We start from the raw sequence: 17,893 nt of genomic DNA on the forward strand, positions 1-17,893 counted from the left end.
GCAGGGCATTATACAATCGATACTGAAGCCAAAAATATTGTTTTTTTTTTAATTTTTGTCTGTCTGTCTGACTAGAGCTAGGACTTTTTCTATGTTAATACAGCAAGCATTTTGTAAAGTTCTCTATTGTAAAGGCATTAGGAAATTTGTATGGTGTGGCAATATTGACACACTCACCGTCTCGCTGGTCAAGTCCGCTAATATTAAACTATTTATTTTATTCAACTAACTATTTAATTAGTTATTGAATATAAGCTGGAAGGCGAGCATGTTTGTGCATTAAATTAATTAAAAGCATTAAAGGCTTGATACGCTTGTTGTCGCACTTTTGCGTCGTAGTGGTGCGTTTTTCGCAGCTGGTTTATCCATACAGTTACTATGTCGATTGTCGACAGTACGCTGCCGCAGCTCTAGTGCCGCGCACGCATGACGTTTGCTTCCGCTGTCATACTTTTAAATTGAAATCGTTCTAATAGTCCTGGCGCTCAGAAAATAAAATATTTATTTACAACCATACTGCTCAAACTCTTTGTGTGTGTGTGATATTTATGGTGAGTAAGAAAAACTATATCGGCGAACTATGGTAGTGTGCTGGGTGGCTGGACATGTTTAAAGCCTTAATGGCTCAACAGTTAAGCGGTCATACACCGAGAGCTGGTTTCGATTTCCGCCCGCTGGGTTATTGTACCCAATAAATCGTCTTTTCCGATTTGTTAGAGGAGAAAACCAATAGGTTAGTTGACACTTTTTAAATGGTCTTAAATAGTTCACGTTCATAGTAGTGAAAAATTTGAAAAAATACGCGATATTTTAATTAAGTTTCATAAGAAATCCTTAACTTTTATTAATTGATATCGATATATTCGGACCTTTATTCCATGTACTACACGAAATTAATATTTAAATTTGATATGAGTCAACTATCCTATTGGGAATATCGGTCATATTAAAAAAAATATATGGCAAACATTCTTTTTTTTTCAAGGGAAGGTCTTTAAGATGGGCTTCTTTGAATGTGTAGTGTAGCGAAGCGGCGGCGAGGCGAGTGCGCGGAGTGGCGGCGCGGCGCTCGGCGCGGGGGCGGCAGACGGCCGCCTACGCGCGACCCGGCGGACGTCTGTCACAGCGGCCGGGCCCCGCGCCCGCCGCGCCCGTGCGCGCCTGCCTCTGCACTCGGTGAGTACCACGATCGCACTCATCCACACGGCTTCTACATTATTTGACACTGCTCCTACACTATTTGACGGAACCCACGTAGTTTGAACACGATTCACAAAACTTGTCACAAATTTTGGCATCTCGATAGTCAAACACAATTAACACGTAACAGTAGTGAAAACTTTGGATATCTTTTTAAAAATGTTGCTCTTGTTGTTGTTGTTTGTGTGATATGGATTAGTAAAAGTTTACATAGTGCCAAGTGTAGGAAACTAAAATTTTAATGTTTATTTTGTCTTGCAAAAACTGTATGACCGAGTTGTATTTTTCTATCAAAAAGTGGTTTAAATAATAAATTAGGTATATTTCGCTAATTTTTAAGGTATTAGGTACGTAATTTAAAAAATATAATATTAGTGAAATAAAACATTGTGGTAATAAATTACTATTTGACGGCCGCAGTGGTATGCGCGGTGGACTTACAAGACGGAGGTCCTGGGTTATGGCTGATGGGAGGCTTCGGCGGTGGCTAGTTACCACTTTATCGGCAAAAACGTACCGCCAAGCTATTTAGCGTTCCGCTGCGATGTCGTGTAGAAACCGAAAGGGGTCTGGATTTTCATCCTACTCTTAACAAGTTGGCCCGCTTCCATTTAGATTGCATCTTCACTTACCATCAGGTGAGGTTGTAATCAAGGGCCTAACTTGTAGAGAATAAAAAATAAAAAAATCTTTTGGGCATGCTTTGATATACAACCGAGAAGTCTCGGTCTCTATTTTCAGATCAGTATCGCTATTCAGTAACAATGTCCATATAAAGAAATGAAAGAAAATACTATACTTTTACTTTACTTTTATTACTTCCATTTCGTAATCAATATATAATCTCAATCCATATCACAAAGCTATTTGTTCCTACGATTGTTTTGTTATGTTCATTAGACAAAGATCATAAGTTTTTATATAAGGAAAGGTTAAAACATTTTAAAATACGTTCTTTAGAACAACGTAACTTTTGATTTACTGCTCTTATATAAAACTATAAATTCAAAGATTTATTGAGTTCAATTATTATCTATGATTACATTTAGGATACCCTTTAATTATCCACGAAAACCAATCACTCCTTTACATCCTCTGCTGCGTAGAGCGGACTTTGGTGCAAATACTCCTATTCCTAGATTCCTTATGTAAGACCTTTTTTTTTATTCTTTACAAGTTAGCCCTTGACTACAATCTCACCTGAGGGTAAGTGATGATGCAGTCTAAGATGGAAGCGGGCTAACTTGTTAGGAGGAGGATGAAAATCCATACCCCTTTTCGGTTTCTACACGACATCGTACCGGAACGCTAAATTGCTTGGCGGTACGTCTTTGTCGGTAGGGTGGTAACTAGCTACGGCCGAAGCCTCCCACCTTCAATTTTTTCAGGATTTTTTTCCGAAAACTATATATTTATTCTGAGTAAATCAAAGGCATATATTCAACGATGTTTTCGTGATCACGTGGGTGATCACCGAATGGTTAGAACGCGTTGTTGAATATAAACGATCAGCTGGAACGGTATCGACTGATGAAGTCTACGCTCCGACCTACTCGTGCCCATATTCAAGACCCCGAGTAATTTCAATACTAATAATAATAATAATAATAATATGCAGAACCGCTTTAATTGCCTAGAAAATTGCGATACTATGGGCGATCTTAGCTACAGAATTGTGGAAACTGTCCATACGGTTTGATCTAAGTTCTATAAGACCCACCGTACGAAAAGAACCAAAAAGTTTTCAGACCAATATACTTAAGCATATGAAAGAGAGGCAAGAAAGTAGTCTTCCGCAGATGCTCAAAATACCGAAGAATTAATAGATAGAATTTTCACAATTCACTGGTTTGCAACTTTCGAAAATTCAATACCGAGAGTATTAAAAATGCGATTGAAACTAATCGAGGCTCAAAAGTTTTTGATCTGTCTATTGATCAGAGGCAGCTAACGCGTTTGAAGACCGAGCAGGGTAATCTGATTTCTTCAAAGATTTATTAAATGAGGTCGAGAAGTTCTACGGACAGTACAAGACTTCTCAACAGCATGTTGTCAATTTGGCCAAAGATCCGAGAGCCAAGTTGATCCGACACTATATCGAAGATATCCCGGACGTCAGCCTATACGAGATTTTTTTTTTTTTTTTAGATTCCTTATGTAAGACCTTTTTTTTTATTCTTTACAAGTTAGCCCTTGACTACAATCTCACCTGACGGTAAGTGATGATGCAGTCTGAGATGGAAGCGGGCTAACTTGTTAGGAGGAGGATGAAAATCCACACCCCTTTCGGTTTCTACACAGCATCGTACCGGAACGCTAAATCGCTTGGCGGTACGTCTTTGCCGGTAGGGTGGTAACTAGCCACGGCCGAAGCCTCCCACCAGCCAAAAAAATTAGTACGGCTCTCAAACAATTAATAAACAATAAGGTGCCAGGTGAGGACGGAATCACAGCAGAACTTCTGAGAGCGGGTGGAAAACCGATACTTAAAGTCCTTCAGCGATTCTTCAATGCCGTCATTCACGAGGGCACGACGCCCGAGGCGTGGCACAAGAGCGTGGTGGTTCTGTTCTTCAAAAAAGGTGACAACACCTTGCTGAAGATTTACAGACCCATCTCGTTGAGTCATGTTTACAAATTGTTCTCGAGAGTCCTTACGTATCGTCTCGCTAATAGGTTTGACGACTTCCAGCCTCCCGAATAAGACGGATTCCGAAAAGGCTTTAGTACCATAGACCACATCCATATGCTGCGGCAGGTTATACAAAAGACTTAGTCTTTTGTATAACCAGCCACTTGCTTAGCGTATGTGGACTATGAGAAAGCCTTCGATTCGGTGGCAACCTGGGCTGTGCTAAGGTCATTGCAGAGATGCCGAATTGACTACAGTTACATCCAAGCGTTGAACTGCTTGTACAAAAACGCCAATATTAGTACGTATTCAGGATCTACGATCTGACTACGAGGTCAATCCAGTTGCAGCGAGGAGTACGTTAGGGAGATGTAATCTCTAAAACCATTTACCGCCGCATTGGAGGACAGTCTTTAAGCTTCTGGACTGAGACGGACTAGGCATCAACATTAATAGCGAGTACATCACTTAGCTGCGGTTCGCGGATGATGTAGTCATAATGGCAGAGACTCTGGATGACCTCAGTAGAGTTTCTCAACAGGTGGGCCTGAAAATGAACATGGTCAAAACAAAAATAATGTGTAATGCTCATGTATCGCTCCACCCAGTCATAGTTGAGAACGCTGCACTCAAAATTGTAGCCGAATACATATACCTAGGACATATGATCCAGTAGGTAGGTCCAATTTCAAGAAAGAGGTGAACCGCCCAATCTAACTCGACTGGGCTGCATTCGGGAAACTTCGCGACGTCTTTTCGTCTGAAATTTCTCAGTGCCTGAAGACAAAAGTCTTCGAACAGTACGTGTTACCAGGGACCTATGGTTCCGAGATTAGATGACCTATGATTCTGAGACTTGGTCGCTAACTATGGGCCTTATAAGAAGGCTCAGAGTTACACAGCGGGCGATGGAACAAGCTATGTTAGGAGTATCTTTGCTTGATCGAATCAGAAGTGAGGAGCTTCGCAAAAGAACCAAAGTCACCGACATAGCTCAACGAGTTGTGAAGCTGAAGTGGCAATGGGCGGGGCACATAGTTCGAAGAGCCGATGGACGTTGGGGTCACAAAGTGCTGGAATGGCAACCCCACACTAGAAAGCGCAGTGTTGGTCGACCCCCCACCAGCTGGACTGACGACATCAAGCGAGTCGCAGGGGTTCGCTGGATACAGGTGGCTCAGTATCGTGATGTTTCCTACAAAAGGCCTATGTCCTACAGTGGACGTCCAACGGTTGATAATGATGATGATGATGAAGAGTTTGGTTGCTTGAACGCGCTAATCTCGGGAACTACTGGTCCGATTTGAAAAATTATTTTAGTGTTAGATAGCCTATTTATCGAGGAAGGCTAAAGGCTATGTATTATTCTCGTATTCCTACGGGAACGGGAATCACGCGGGTAAAAGCGCGCGGCGTCAGCTAGTATCTCTATATTTACTCAGAATCAAAATATAGTTTTCGAAAAAAAAAAACATTTGGAACTCTTGTGACCAATTTGCTAATCTCATTTCATTTTTTTATTTTTAAAGTTATATGACATGTATGTTTTTTATTCGCCGCCCGCGACTTCATTCGCTCTTAGGCCTCCTCAATCCGGCCCTCTCGCAAAATCCGTACTTAGCGGACCTCTACTATCTATAAACTACCTCCCTGCTAAATTTCTTCTTTGTACGTCAAGCGGTTTTTGAGAATTCGTGATGAATGACCTTTCGCATTTATATATTTTTCATTAGATTTAGATTATTAGATTTACCAAGTTTTGTTAGTTCTTTTATTTCTTTGATCATGGTCGTAGAAATGAATTTAAAACTGTCGATTTATAAAAACGTTCTTACAGCACAGCTCCACAGCTGGGCTATTCTGTAACCATATTTTATAACTCGAAAGTGCGAGTTTCGAATTCACCTCTATCTCTCTCTGTTCAACACGATACTAAAGAATGAGAAAGATATCGGTGAATTCGAAACTCGCACTTGCGAGTTATACAAAACATCGTTAGAGAATAGGCGTGCAGGTATCAAACCTTGATCTTTCGTACCCGAAAGTTCATCATAATGGTAAATTTCGATGTATTTTAATATAGGATCACCTCTTTACCTAAATTATTAATAATGTAGTTATTAACTTGACAAGACTACTAACAGTTGTCGTTCTTGGTTCAGTTTTTCTAACTACTTGTAGATACGAATCTTAATAGAATCCGATACGTAATTCGGTCTCCCAAGTCGCTGCGGTAACTTTGATTATGTTTACGTAGACAGTTTGGTTATACAAAGTCTTAATAGACCCGCATACGAGACTTACGCCACCGCCGAGAAGCTTTTATAATTATTTCAAGGCCAAATATCAGTCTTAATTAATAATTAATAAATGTGTTCATATTGATAATTAAAATATGCTGATTGCCCACGTCAGAACATGGAAGCTGTATACTTTTAGAGTAAGATGTTGTTCGATTGTATGGTTCTTTGTGCGCTTATGTTAACATTTACCTCCAAAATGGAGTGACAGTATTTGATTTTTTTCTGCAATGTTTTGTTGTTTATTGGCCACGGTTTGAAAGGTGCTAAGGGATAAATCACACCCGCCACAGTGTTCGTTAGAAGCTTGTAAAATTATTCTCGAAAAGGATGAATCATTTCAAGTATTTTTATGAACTCTAAGTTTGGTGGACCCATACAGTTTGTTTCGTTCAAATCGGTTAAGCCCTTCAAAAGTAACGAGAGGTTTGCATGCATATTGCATACACACACAGATATATACAGACAAACACTATCGCGAAAATAGTCAGGATAGAAATCTTAAGATCCGATGAAAATTCCATTTTCAAAAAAAATTTAAAAAAGCACACATAATAATCGGTTCGTTCACTAAGAAAGCTATCATGTCATATTGACTAATTAATACATAGTATACAAGTCAAACGTATTAAAAGTATCGTCAGATTAACACCGAATTACGAAGGGAATTGAAAAATCTGGAATCACAAAGCTAATATCCGCAAAACAAAAGCCACAATACAAGGCTGATAGTATACCGTCCGTACACGTAACGAAGCAGATAAATTGTGTGGCCAATAAATCGAATAAATTCAATAAATAAGTTGTGTCCGAAACACAAACATTTGTCCGGGCGCTGGGTCGCGGTCACCTGGCGCCGCTCGCTCGTAAAACTGATTTATCGTCGGATCAATTTGTGCGTACTGCGTACTTCGCTCTGCGTAATTGTGAGCACGACCGCGACCACCAACGATGACGGTGCAGGGCCTTTGTGCCTTATTTTTTTTAATTAATGACTAGATAGCCTTTGTCTTGTATTCTTTTTGACTAGTTCTCGATAACTAGTAGACATATGAATATTATTTATTAAATACGATAAAATTATAAAATCTAAAAACGACGTCATGAGTGTGGTTTGCCTAAACAGACAAAAACGCGAGGTTGTTGAAGAAAAAAGAAAAAGAACTAGAAAGAGGGTAGATCGTTTCTACCCCTAACAGCTGTTGTCAACTTCGCATCTCGCAATTTCAGTCCCGTCGTGACCATAGATGATACATGTCGTGACAACGATTCATGCAACTGGGTCGAAATATCGACATTAAAAATCTCGTCATTTTATCGTGGTATGTACCCGTTTGAATAAATAATATTCATAATGAACAACCACGAAATAAGTTTAAAATCATTAGTAGACATATTTCGTGCATAAGAGCAAAATATTTTTTTGCTTTTTTGAATTACTTTTAACATGAATATGATAATTCCGTGTATTTCTATGTAACCACCTCAGTCATTGCCCTGCTTATCTTCGATTAGAATAACATAACTGAAAAAAATGAAGGTTACAAAAGATGCTATCATATTTCAGCGGCTCCATGATAATTCCTTACTTTATGCGAGAGCCTCAAAGGGATCCCAGAAATCCTTTTTGGCAAAGTCGTCTCTTTATATTTAAAGTAAAGTCGGGGTCATTTATACTGACGTTAAAGAGAATTGTTACTTACGAGATTTATGACTACTTTTATTACAATTCACTTTTTTCTTTAGAACTCTATTTAATGTATTCAATTCAATGAAATTCACATTCATTTATTATAATAAGACTTTGAAGTTTTCTATTTGCTTGTTCTACTAGCTAGCTCGGAAGGTAGATTCTAATGAGAAGAGCTGACAAGAAACTCAGCAGTTGCTCTTTAAAAAAAAACATTATTTACAATTTCATTTTCATTTTATCATTTAAAGATTATCTATGTTTATATAAACATTTTCGTCATTAAAAATTCAAAACAAACTTGTATCAATAACAAGGCTATTAAAAGTTGATACTAACCTCGTTATTGATACAAGTTGGGAGGAGGGTAGTTTACCAAAAGTTGTTACTAACCAGCAATTCTTTACTGTTGCTTAATTATTAATAGTTATACAACTTAACAGCAACATTGTCCTACAAATTGCGTGGTTCATTATCTCGTTTCGTCTCTCAGAAATTTCTATTTCCTGGTAAATCAGTTTTAGCTATCAGTATTTGGTTTATCAGAATTCTAAAAACTAATATACAACTGCTTTGTTGTGTTTGTTAAAGAATATATGATATATGTCATCATATCCTTTGATTGTGACTCCAATAAGTCGGAAAGATTGTGTCAGGAGTGGGTACGTGAATCGTCCAGCGATCGATCCCATGATGTTTGGCCTCTATGTCGTGGAACTGTTGAGGCTCCGTTAGCGTAGTGGTTAGGTTAGCCTAGATGGCTTCCAATAATGTGGTCCAGTTCGTTATCTAAGTCAGGTTGTGAATTATTGACCTTTTCTTTCTTCCAAGAAATTTTTAGTATGACTGATGAGTCAAAGTCTATGATCAACTAAAGCAGCAATACCCTCTTCGATAGGGTCGTATGCCTGGTCCTGTAGTGGGCTATTTAAATAGGATAATGAATAATTAAGAACATCTTCAGTCCTATACAAGTACGCGTTATTTAGCTTATTCGAATATTATTTAGTACAAATTGTTTCAAAGCAAGGCAACTAAATTATTGCAATTGCAACTTCGATGAGTAAACAAAAATATTTCGTGACAAATCTTATGGATCTTATGGTTGGTGGTCATGGCAGAGGTTCTGGATGACAGGCTCAATGACCTCAGCAGAGTGACTCTGCTTAAAATAAACATTAGTAAGACAAAAATCATGTGTAACGCTCATGTACCGCTCCACCCTGTTATTGTTGAGGACTCTGCGCCACCCAGTTACTGTTGAGAAATTGTAGAATTTTTTGATATATACTTAGGACACACAGTCTAGTTGGGTAGGTCCAATTTTGATGTAAATCCAAGGCGAATTCAACTCGGTTGGGCAGCGGTCGGAAAACTTCGCGACATCTTTTCGTCCAAAATTTCTCAGTGCCTGAAGACGAAAGTCTTCAAACAGTGTTGCCAGTGATGACTTACGGATCCGAGACTTGGTCCCTAACTGTGGGCCTCATAAAAAGGCTTAAAGTCACTCAGCGGGCGATGGAGAGAGCTATGCTTGGGGTTTCTCTGCGTGATCGAGTCAGAAATGAAAAGATCCGCAGAATAACCAAAGTCAGCTCAGCGAGTCGCGAAGCTGAAGTGGCAATGGGCAGGCCACATAGTTCGTTAGTTAGAGCCGATGGACGTTGGGCTCCCAAGGTGCAGGATTGGCGACCTCGCACTGGAAAGTGCAGTTGGTCAACCCCCCACTAGGTGAACCGAGGATATTATGCAGAGAGGGTTGCAGGGAGCCACTGGATACCCGCGGCTCGAGACCGTTTTGTTTGGAAGTCCATGCAAGAGGCCTATGTCCAGCAGTGGACGTCCATCGGCTGTTAATGATGATGATGATGATGATGATGATGATGATGATGATGAAGGTGATTCCTAACTGTTATTATTATATTATACTATACTCGTATGTTCATTACAAATAGCAAACCTCTTTATAGAAGTCGTCTAAATGGGCGGAATGTCATTTGCACCGGGTGCAAACGGCGGATTCGAATTCAAGATGGACTACAGTTAATGACGACGCCAAAAAGTTGAGCATTAAACCTCGTGCGAGAGTATCGGATACCAATTGGCTGTCTCCTTCACTCGCACTTACCTGATTGTATGAGTGAGTGAAACAGCACACTAGTTCGACCCCCAAAATAGGTCAAGTTCAGAAGACATCTGGAGGATAAATTAATCTCCCTAAGTTTGACAATAAATTGAGTTCTAAAAGCCCCGAATTACTTTCGCTAACTGTATAACAATTTATTTTTCAATATTACCTTAATTCAGTTTACGTTAAGTTAAAAACAATGTAATTAAGAGTTTTTAGCCGCCGCTAATTCCTGATTTTCCTTACGAACATTTTTCTTATTTTATTTTGCCTATCTACGATACAAAACTTAAGTGAAATGCGAAACTTGCTAATTATTACCAAAGTTTCGTAACCAACCTGTTTGCTTATCACAAATTTCTACAGTTTGTGTTTTAACATCATTATATTATAATATTTCACTTAATAACAGTTTTATTCCAAGTATTCTACTACCGTTATCAAGAAGTTAAGAAGTTAGGTTCGGAAGACATACATATTATTAAATAGAGCTAGCAAAATTCGTGCATAATACATCAATGGTCTATTTTAACAGCACACCAGACAACCTTCCTTATAGAGAGGTTATGGAACTTCGACCCACCACGCTGCTTTAAGTTCTAATATGCGTATTGTCCTAATACTCGTATCAGAACTTAAAAAATATATATATAGAACTGCCTCATTGGTCCCCTTGGCTAGCTAGTTCAGCTATGGATAATGAGGTCCAGGGTTCAAATCTCAGGCCAACCAAAAAATACGTTATTGGGATTTTTCTTACAAGAAAAATCTTAATAATAGTCTGGAGTAAGGAACTCGGCGGTGTTTGTATACCCCCGTGCCTCGAAGAGCACGTATAACGCCTGATCTTTCACCGGTCGTGTCGATCTGCCATCCCATCGTAATATGAGAGTGAGGAATTAGAGAGTGCACCTGTGCTTGCGCACACACTTGTGCACTATAATATCAACTGCGTAAATGATTAATCCCAAAAATGAGATTAACCGCCATGGCCGAAAAAAAATACCAATTCAGTCGGAGAATAAAATTAGTTTAAAGGTATGTTTAATATTCTTTTATGATTGAAAAATAGGGAAAATTTGGGTCAACGCCCCCCTACTTAAGTGGTAGTCAGGTTTCCCTCCCCCTCTCACCCCGCTGATAAAGCAATTATATCTCACGGCGTGGCGTAGGAGCGACAGTCTGCGCAAAAGTTGTGGCAAATTGCTATTTGAGTCCAACAAGTTTTATTGGTTTTTCTACCTGGGAACTTCGCGGCGACGCAGTCACTTTAAGACAATTATTAATGTCCATTCAGCCGAATATCCATACTATACTTAATATTATAAATGTGAATGTCTGTTTGTTTGTCCGTCTTTCACGGCTAACGGTGCGTTTTTTAAGTGGAGATAGTTGAAAGGATGGAGAGTGACATAGGCTACTTTTTGTCTTTTTCTAACCCCCCACTTCCCTAAAATGGGGGATGGAAGTTTGTATGCAGCAGTCCGCAATTTTCTAGGTAGAAAGCTAAAAATTAGGATGCAGACTATTTGTGACCAGAGGGGGTAAAATTTAAAATTGGAATTTTTCTCATTTTTCAAGGTAAGGTAGGGGCAGGGTAGGGGTAAGGTAGGAGTAAGGTAGGGTAGGGAAAGGGAAGAAGTTAAAGCGAAGCTTGACCGGGTCCGCTAGTATGTTGTATTCGCAGGATCTCTAATTCAAACTGATGGTAAACGAAAAGAACTTACGGCATTATTATAAAAATGTGATATAAAATTTCGTAATTAATATCCAATAATCTTTATTGGATCTATATGGAATTTAATTAAATTCGGGACTTTGTTATACGGTTTTAATTTGAATAGTTCAACAGTTTTTAAATTATATAAGATTCCACTAGATGGATGTAGTGACCGAGGTTTGTTCGGCATTTTTATTTCTTGATATATACTTTATATGATAGCCAAGTTTTACGTATCTTGAAACGCAAGGATAGATAAAGGCGTGTGTTACATGGATAGTCGGATTTATTTGAATTACTTTGTATGAAAACATAAACATACTGACGAACTCAATGGAGTTCGTTGTATCATTGATACCATTGATACCACATGATGTTAAAATCCGTCCAGCTGTTTGGGCTGTACAGCATTTATACGCTCGGAAAATGTAACTCTGATACAGTCGGGTAAAAAATCAATAAAAAAAGATATATGATATAGTATAATAAGAACGTTTTTTCACATGTTTATTCGCGTTTTGTATTTAACTATTTATCATATTCATTATGATAAATAGTTAAATACAAGACCAAATTTGATTCAAATTGTCTCAATTATTTCTGAAATCACAAAGTACGAGTTTACAAAAAAATACACAAGATTTGCAAAGTGAAATTTGTGATCATTTCAACTTTAGTGTTTTAATCAGAAATAAGATAAAAAAAGTAGAAACCATCTTAATTATGACAGAGGCTTGGAAAAATGTCGCATCAACTTCTTAAAAACATCATATTTTTTTTAAATAAATGTTATAAAACACTTTAGAGTTACGAAATACAAGTTGTTGAGTTTCCTCGTCGCAGTCCGTTCGAAGGAGCTTATGTACATAAAAGCCTACTTTGATAAGCTGCTTTTCGAGTTTGCTGCTCCATCCATTCACTTATTCTCCATGGAAAATATTATTTTCTATTGCTACCCAAGAAAATTCACGAAACTTTATAGAATAGAAAATTCGTACGGAATATCAAACTCAGCAAGTCAAAGAGTAATGAGTAATTTTCAAACAACATTCACTTATTCTCTTGAAAAGTCAAAACTCTAACCACAGAAATACTCCTGTTATACTATTGTTCTTTTACAGTTTTTTTTAACATGCTTAAAATATGTAAGTAAGAAAATCTTGGAATCTCATTTGGACATAAACACAAATTGGTCTTCAATTGGTATGTATGTTAGGCAATACTATTTCAAATCCTGGATCTGAACCTCTAGACCAATACTAAAATCCTAAGTTTAGACGAAGCACTAATTGGATTGATATCAGTTCTGTAATTTTATTCTGGAACAATGTTTAATAAGTTCTATACTGTGATTTTCTACATCACTTCAAAGGGGGAGAAATTGTCTATTTTCTTGAATAACTTGGAAACTATTTATTTAAAAATTACAAAAAACGAAAAGTAGAAAGCTTACTTCTGTATTATTTTTAGGTTTAGTAGTTTCGGAGAAAAGGGGGGGGGGGGGGGAAATGGTATATTTTCTTGAATAACTTGGAAACTTTATTTTTAAAAATTATAAAAAAAATATTTTTAAGATCCTCATAACAAACAACATAATTTTTATCTTACCCTCCAAAAGTGACCTTCATATTCAAAAATTTCAGTTTCAAAATTTTCTAGAAATTTTCAACTAAAAAGCTTATTTCTGTATTTTTCCTAAAATTTTAGATACAGTAGTTTTAGTGAAAAAGGGCATGGTCAATTGTCGTCTATTTGTTCAAATAACTTGAAAGGTATGTTTTTTTAATTCCAAAAAAATATTTTTTAAATTCTTTCATTTGATGTAACACACGATGAAGTTTGTAAAAGTTTTTGTTCAACTTTCCATTTTATGCCCCATAAGTGCCCCCTATATTCAAATTTTACCTATTCTCGATACATCCCTGTGCTCGTGTCACACCAATTGATATGTATAGGTACCAAATATGACCTGGATTCAATTGAAAACATACGAGATATGAATTGAAAACTGACATACATTAAAATGTGCGCGAGTGATATTATAAGGGTTCCGTTTTTGTACTACGTACGTTCGGAGCCCTAAAAAGTGTGTGTTAAGTAATTTTTTAGAACTGTCGTGCTAAAAACTATACAGTAATCATTTATTTAACAACGTACATAATATGTATATGTATGCCACTATAATATATTAAATATTTATACTGTAGTTTATGAAAATATACTCGTGTAGAGATAATAATGATGCTACGCGAAAATCTAAGATCAACTTGTAGCTTGTTGCTACGCGCGTAGACCGCGAGCTACGCTCGTAGGAAAACAATACTCGTTTAGCACCGTTATTCCTTTATTACATCTTTGTTCAAGTAAATACTTGATATGTAATATCTATTATAACTTTTCCACTGCCGTAATAAATTGGTATTATATTGAAAACTACACCGGCAAAATGAGGCAGGTATATTCTCTAGATTTCGGGATTATTCGGGTATAGAAAAACTTGACACCGCCTACAAAGTAATTAGTCGGTAGAAAATATAATAATTTCTTATGTTATTGTTCTCTTTTTATTTTCGTGGCAACGTTTGTGTTTGATGTCGGTTGTATTTAAAAAAATATTCATGTAATTTACGGAATGCTATCGATATTTTTTTTGTATTTTATTTACTTATTAACAATAAATAATGAAATCAAGCCTAACCACAGTGCAACATAGTAAGTTAGAATTTCCCGCGAATGAAGTTAAGTGCGACTCCTACTAAGTGCTCAATACAATGTTCTAACTGTTAAAGTTGTCCCAGATCGTTTTTGATTCATTATTCCCTAACGACCATGTTCCCCAGTTAGTAGAAATGTTTCCTTTAGCTAACTTATATACTATAAAATGGTTATTAATTTTCAATCTAAGCTCCCATTTAGCAACTTAAACAATGCTTGAATACCTTCTAAGCCGGCTAATCGTCGCAGCTGCATATTTTGAATAGTCTATCACAAAGACGCAGCCGTTCATTCCAAAATAGTCTTTATAACGGTTAGACAAAGTTTAATTTTGCGAAGCGAAATGTGAAAGTTTTGCCATTCTCTGTACGAGACGTTTTCCCATCTCCAACGGCGACCCTAAGATAATGAACTCTTTTGTCGATGGTAAATATTTTACTACACAATAATAATTGTGTTCATACCAAATGGTGTTTTTCATCGAATAGAATTTGTTCAGAGCAAAAACTTCTCACTCGTCATTTATTTATTTTATTTACTTTTTTGAACATCTCCAGCGCAGAGGGGATTTCAAGCATAGACCTCGCTTCTCCAATGTAGATTGGTGGGCCTAGACTAAATAATAACAGGCTTTGTATCGACCACTATCAACTGTCATTGATAATGATCGACACCGGAGGCTTAGCGAGATTTCCAAAGGGATGTACCATAAACTTTAACTCCGGCTTGCTACTGAGAATTTTAGGAAAAAATACATAATATTTCCACAGAATAAAGATCGTCCAGAATGAGTCTTTACAAGCAGCGCGGTGAAACCGTTGAAATCCTTAAAAAACAAACGTCATGCCTCCTTGACATCCGCATATACAGAATTTCATAATTGAACACTAACAACAATTACGTAAATTAATATAATGATCATAAATTGCCAATAAAAAAAATCTCCATCTTATTTATTTAGTTTTTGTGAACAGGTTTTAAAATATTTTAAAAACATCAAGACATTTTTCTTGAATAATATTGAAAGTTACTGATGTGACGTTTCGTGTCATATTGACTCGAGAATGTATTCGTATTTGAATTTTGTGTTTGGGACGGCAACGTCACCGTCGTGTTCCGTGCGCTCTATCTGCCTATTATTCTTTAATCTGTGAATATTTCCTAGCTTCCACGATTTGAACCATTTGTTAATAATCCGAAGTCAAACACGTTTACATCGGGAACAACGCAGCAGTATGTTTGAGCAAGTTTGAATATGTTGTATAAAGTACATGTTGTCACTTGTGGCAGGTGAACGCGTAACCGCGATGTTCAGGGCGAGCGAGCAATAAGCCCCCGCCCCCGTCGCCCGCCGCCCCAGCACCGGGGCCGAGACATGATGGCCACTTTTAAGGGTACGTACGAACTCCATGTACAGGATGCTCCATTTATTTGTATTCGAAGAAAAGAAGACGTTTATTTCAAATTGTGCCACACATATAAAATGCATTGCCTACTATTATTGTTTTTTTCTTCTCTATGATGTGCATCTTAAATAAACTTTTCTTTATTGCCTTTCTTCTTCCACACTCTAGAGTATTGTAGTGTCTTTGTGTATATTTAGGTAGAACTTTTAATTAAGACTCTTTCTAACACTATGCTTATTTCTGTTGTCAAGCAACATTCCTGTGTTATGGTATAGTTGCCGATGCAACAGTACTTAAGGTTGATAGACTCAAGGCAGCACTTCGTAAAACTTAATCCTTGCATACATATATATTGCAAAGCGTCATTTTCTTAATAGGGTAAGGCTTTCCATACTTACTGTTCAAATTGGACCTACCTACCGAGCCGAGCCGAAAGAGGTGAACCGCCGAATCCAACTCGGCTAGGCTGCATTCTGGAAACTTCGCGAAATCTTTTCGTTCGAAATTCCTCGGTGCCTGAAAACAAAAGTCTTCGAACATTGCGTGTTGCCAGTGATGACCTATAGTTTCGAGACTTAGTCGTTAACTATGGGCCTCATAAGAAGGCTCAGAGTCACACAGCGAGCGATGGAACGAGCTATGCTAGGAGTATCTCTGCGTGATCGAATCAGGAATGAGGAGATCCGCAGAAGAACGAAAGTCACCGACATAGCTCAACGAGTTGCGAAGCTGAAGTGGCAATGGGCGGGGCACATAGTTTGAAGAGCCGATGGACGTTGGGGTCCCAAAGTGCTGGAATGGCGACCCCGCACTAGTAAGCGCAGTGTTGGTCGACCCCTAACCAGGTGAACTGACGCCATCAAGCAAGTCGCTGGGATTCGCTGGATGCAGGTGGCTCAGTATCGTGATGTTTGGAAGTCCTTACAAAAGGCCTATGTCCTGCAGTGGACGTCCATCGGCTGATATGATGAGGTCTCGGCTGAGTTCATCAGCAAATACGTACCACTAAGCAATTTAGCGTTCCGGCACGATACCGCCTTAAAACCATCCGAGATATTATGTGTAGAATAACTTGTACTTGTATATGTTTTAAGTTCATCACACATTCATCTAAACAGCAACAACAATTAACTCCAGTAAAGGGAGTACTTTTCGTTAGATTACAAAAATTTTGAAGATGCAAGCAAAACATCCTGTATATTTGAGATTCACTAACGAGTTTGTTGCCCTGGTTAATATGGAAAGAAGAATGCATGTCTGAGAAAAGTAATTTGAACACGGCATTCTCTGTTATTGTATATGTGGAGAATAAACGTAAAGGTACACGTCCATAAACTTTTCTGTGGAAAATGGCGAATGATTCACGTTAAGGTTTTAAATAGTTTTATAGAGATATTAAAATTAGTCTAATCTGGCACTTAAATAGGTACATTTAATTAATTTTTCACTAAGTCATAAGCGGTTACGTGAAAAATTCGTAGAGGTAGTATTATATGTAATGAAATGAAAAAGTCACGATTGAGTAGAAATTAAAATTTAAAGAGCTTTAGTCCACCAACTAAAAACACTATTCTAAGTTGGCTTTGGTGACCTACAACTGCGGAACCATATACTGCGCGTGGACTAACATCTTGCGCATGGTAGCAGCATGAGCTGACAACATTCAGCTCTTATAAAATGACAAATGTCTGGCTGTCGATGGCACTTGGTCTATTAGACCTTTACTCTGTGTCTGCCAAGCGTCGCACACGTGATTAGATTTTAATATATTTTGAGCTATTCGCATGGACTGTGGCCACGACGAAATTGGAAGCCTTGCGAGATGCGATGTTCACAAACAGATATTGTTGACAAAATAAATAAATTAAAATTCTATTTGACACTGGCTTTTAATGAAGGTATCCAGACGGTGGGCGCTAACCTTTAGTACGCCAGTGAAAAAGAAAGAGGTTAAGCTAGATTGCAGCCGTTACTTACGGCGTTGTTACGGCGGCCATCTTACTTTATGACGTTGCATTATTAATCCCATAAAATAGTCGCGAACGCAGAATCTTTTCATATTAAACGAGAAAAAGTTTCATTTACTTTCATATCAACAACCT

The 17,893-nt window shown here is 37.8% G+C and overlaps 1 protein-coding gene across 1 annotated transcript in view; it reads left to right on the forward strand.

Moving 5' to 3' along the window:
• The first annotated feature begins 1,092 nt into the window (after positions 1-1,092).
• The window catches only part of LOC112047988 (atrial natriuretic peptide-converting enzyme-like), an 88,922-nt gene continuing 72,121 nt past the window's right edge, over positions 1,093-17,893 (forward strand). Inside the window, exons 1-2 of the mRNA XM_052881650.1 lie at positions 1,093-1,176; positions 15,676-15,779. Of these exons, the coding sequence (XP_052737610.1) occupies positions 15,761-15,779 (19 nt within the window). The 5' untranslated portion in view covers positions 1,093-1,176; positions 15,676-15,760. The remainder of the gene's footprint in view (positions 1,177-15,675; positions 15,780-17,893) is intronic.

Source organism: Bicyclus anynana, chromosome 1 (genome assembly GCF_947172395.1).
Source record: "Bicyclus anynana chromosome 1, ilBicAnyn1.1, whole genome shotgun sequence".
NCBI lineage: Eukaryota > Metazoa > Arthropoda > Insecta > Lepidoptera > Nymphalidae > Bicyclus > Bicyclus anynana.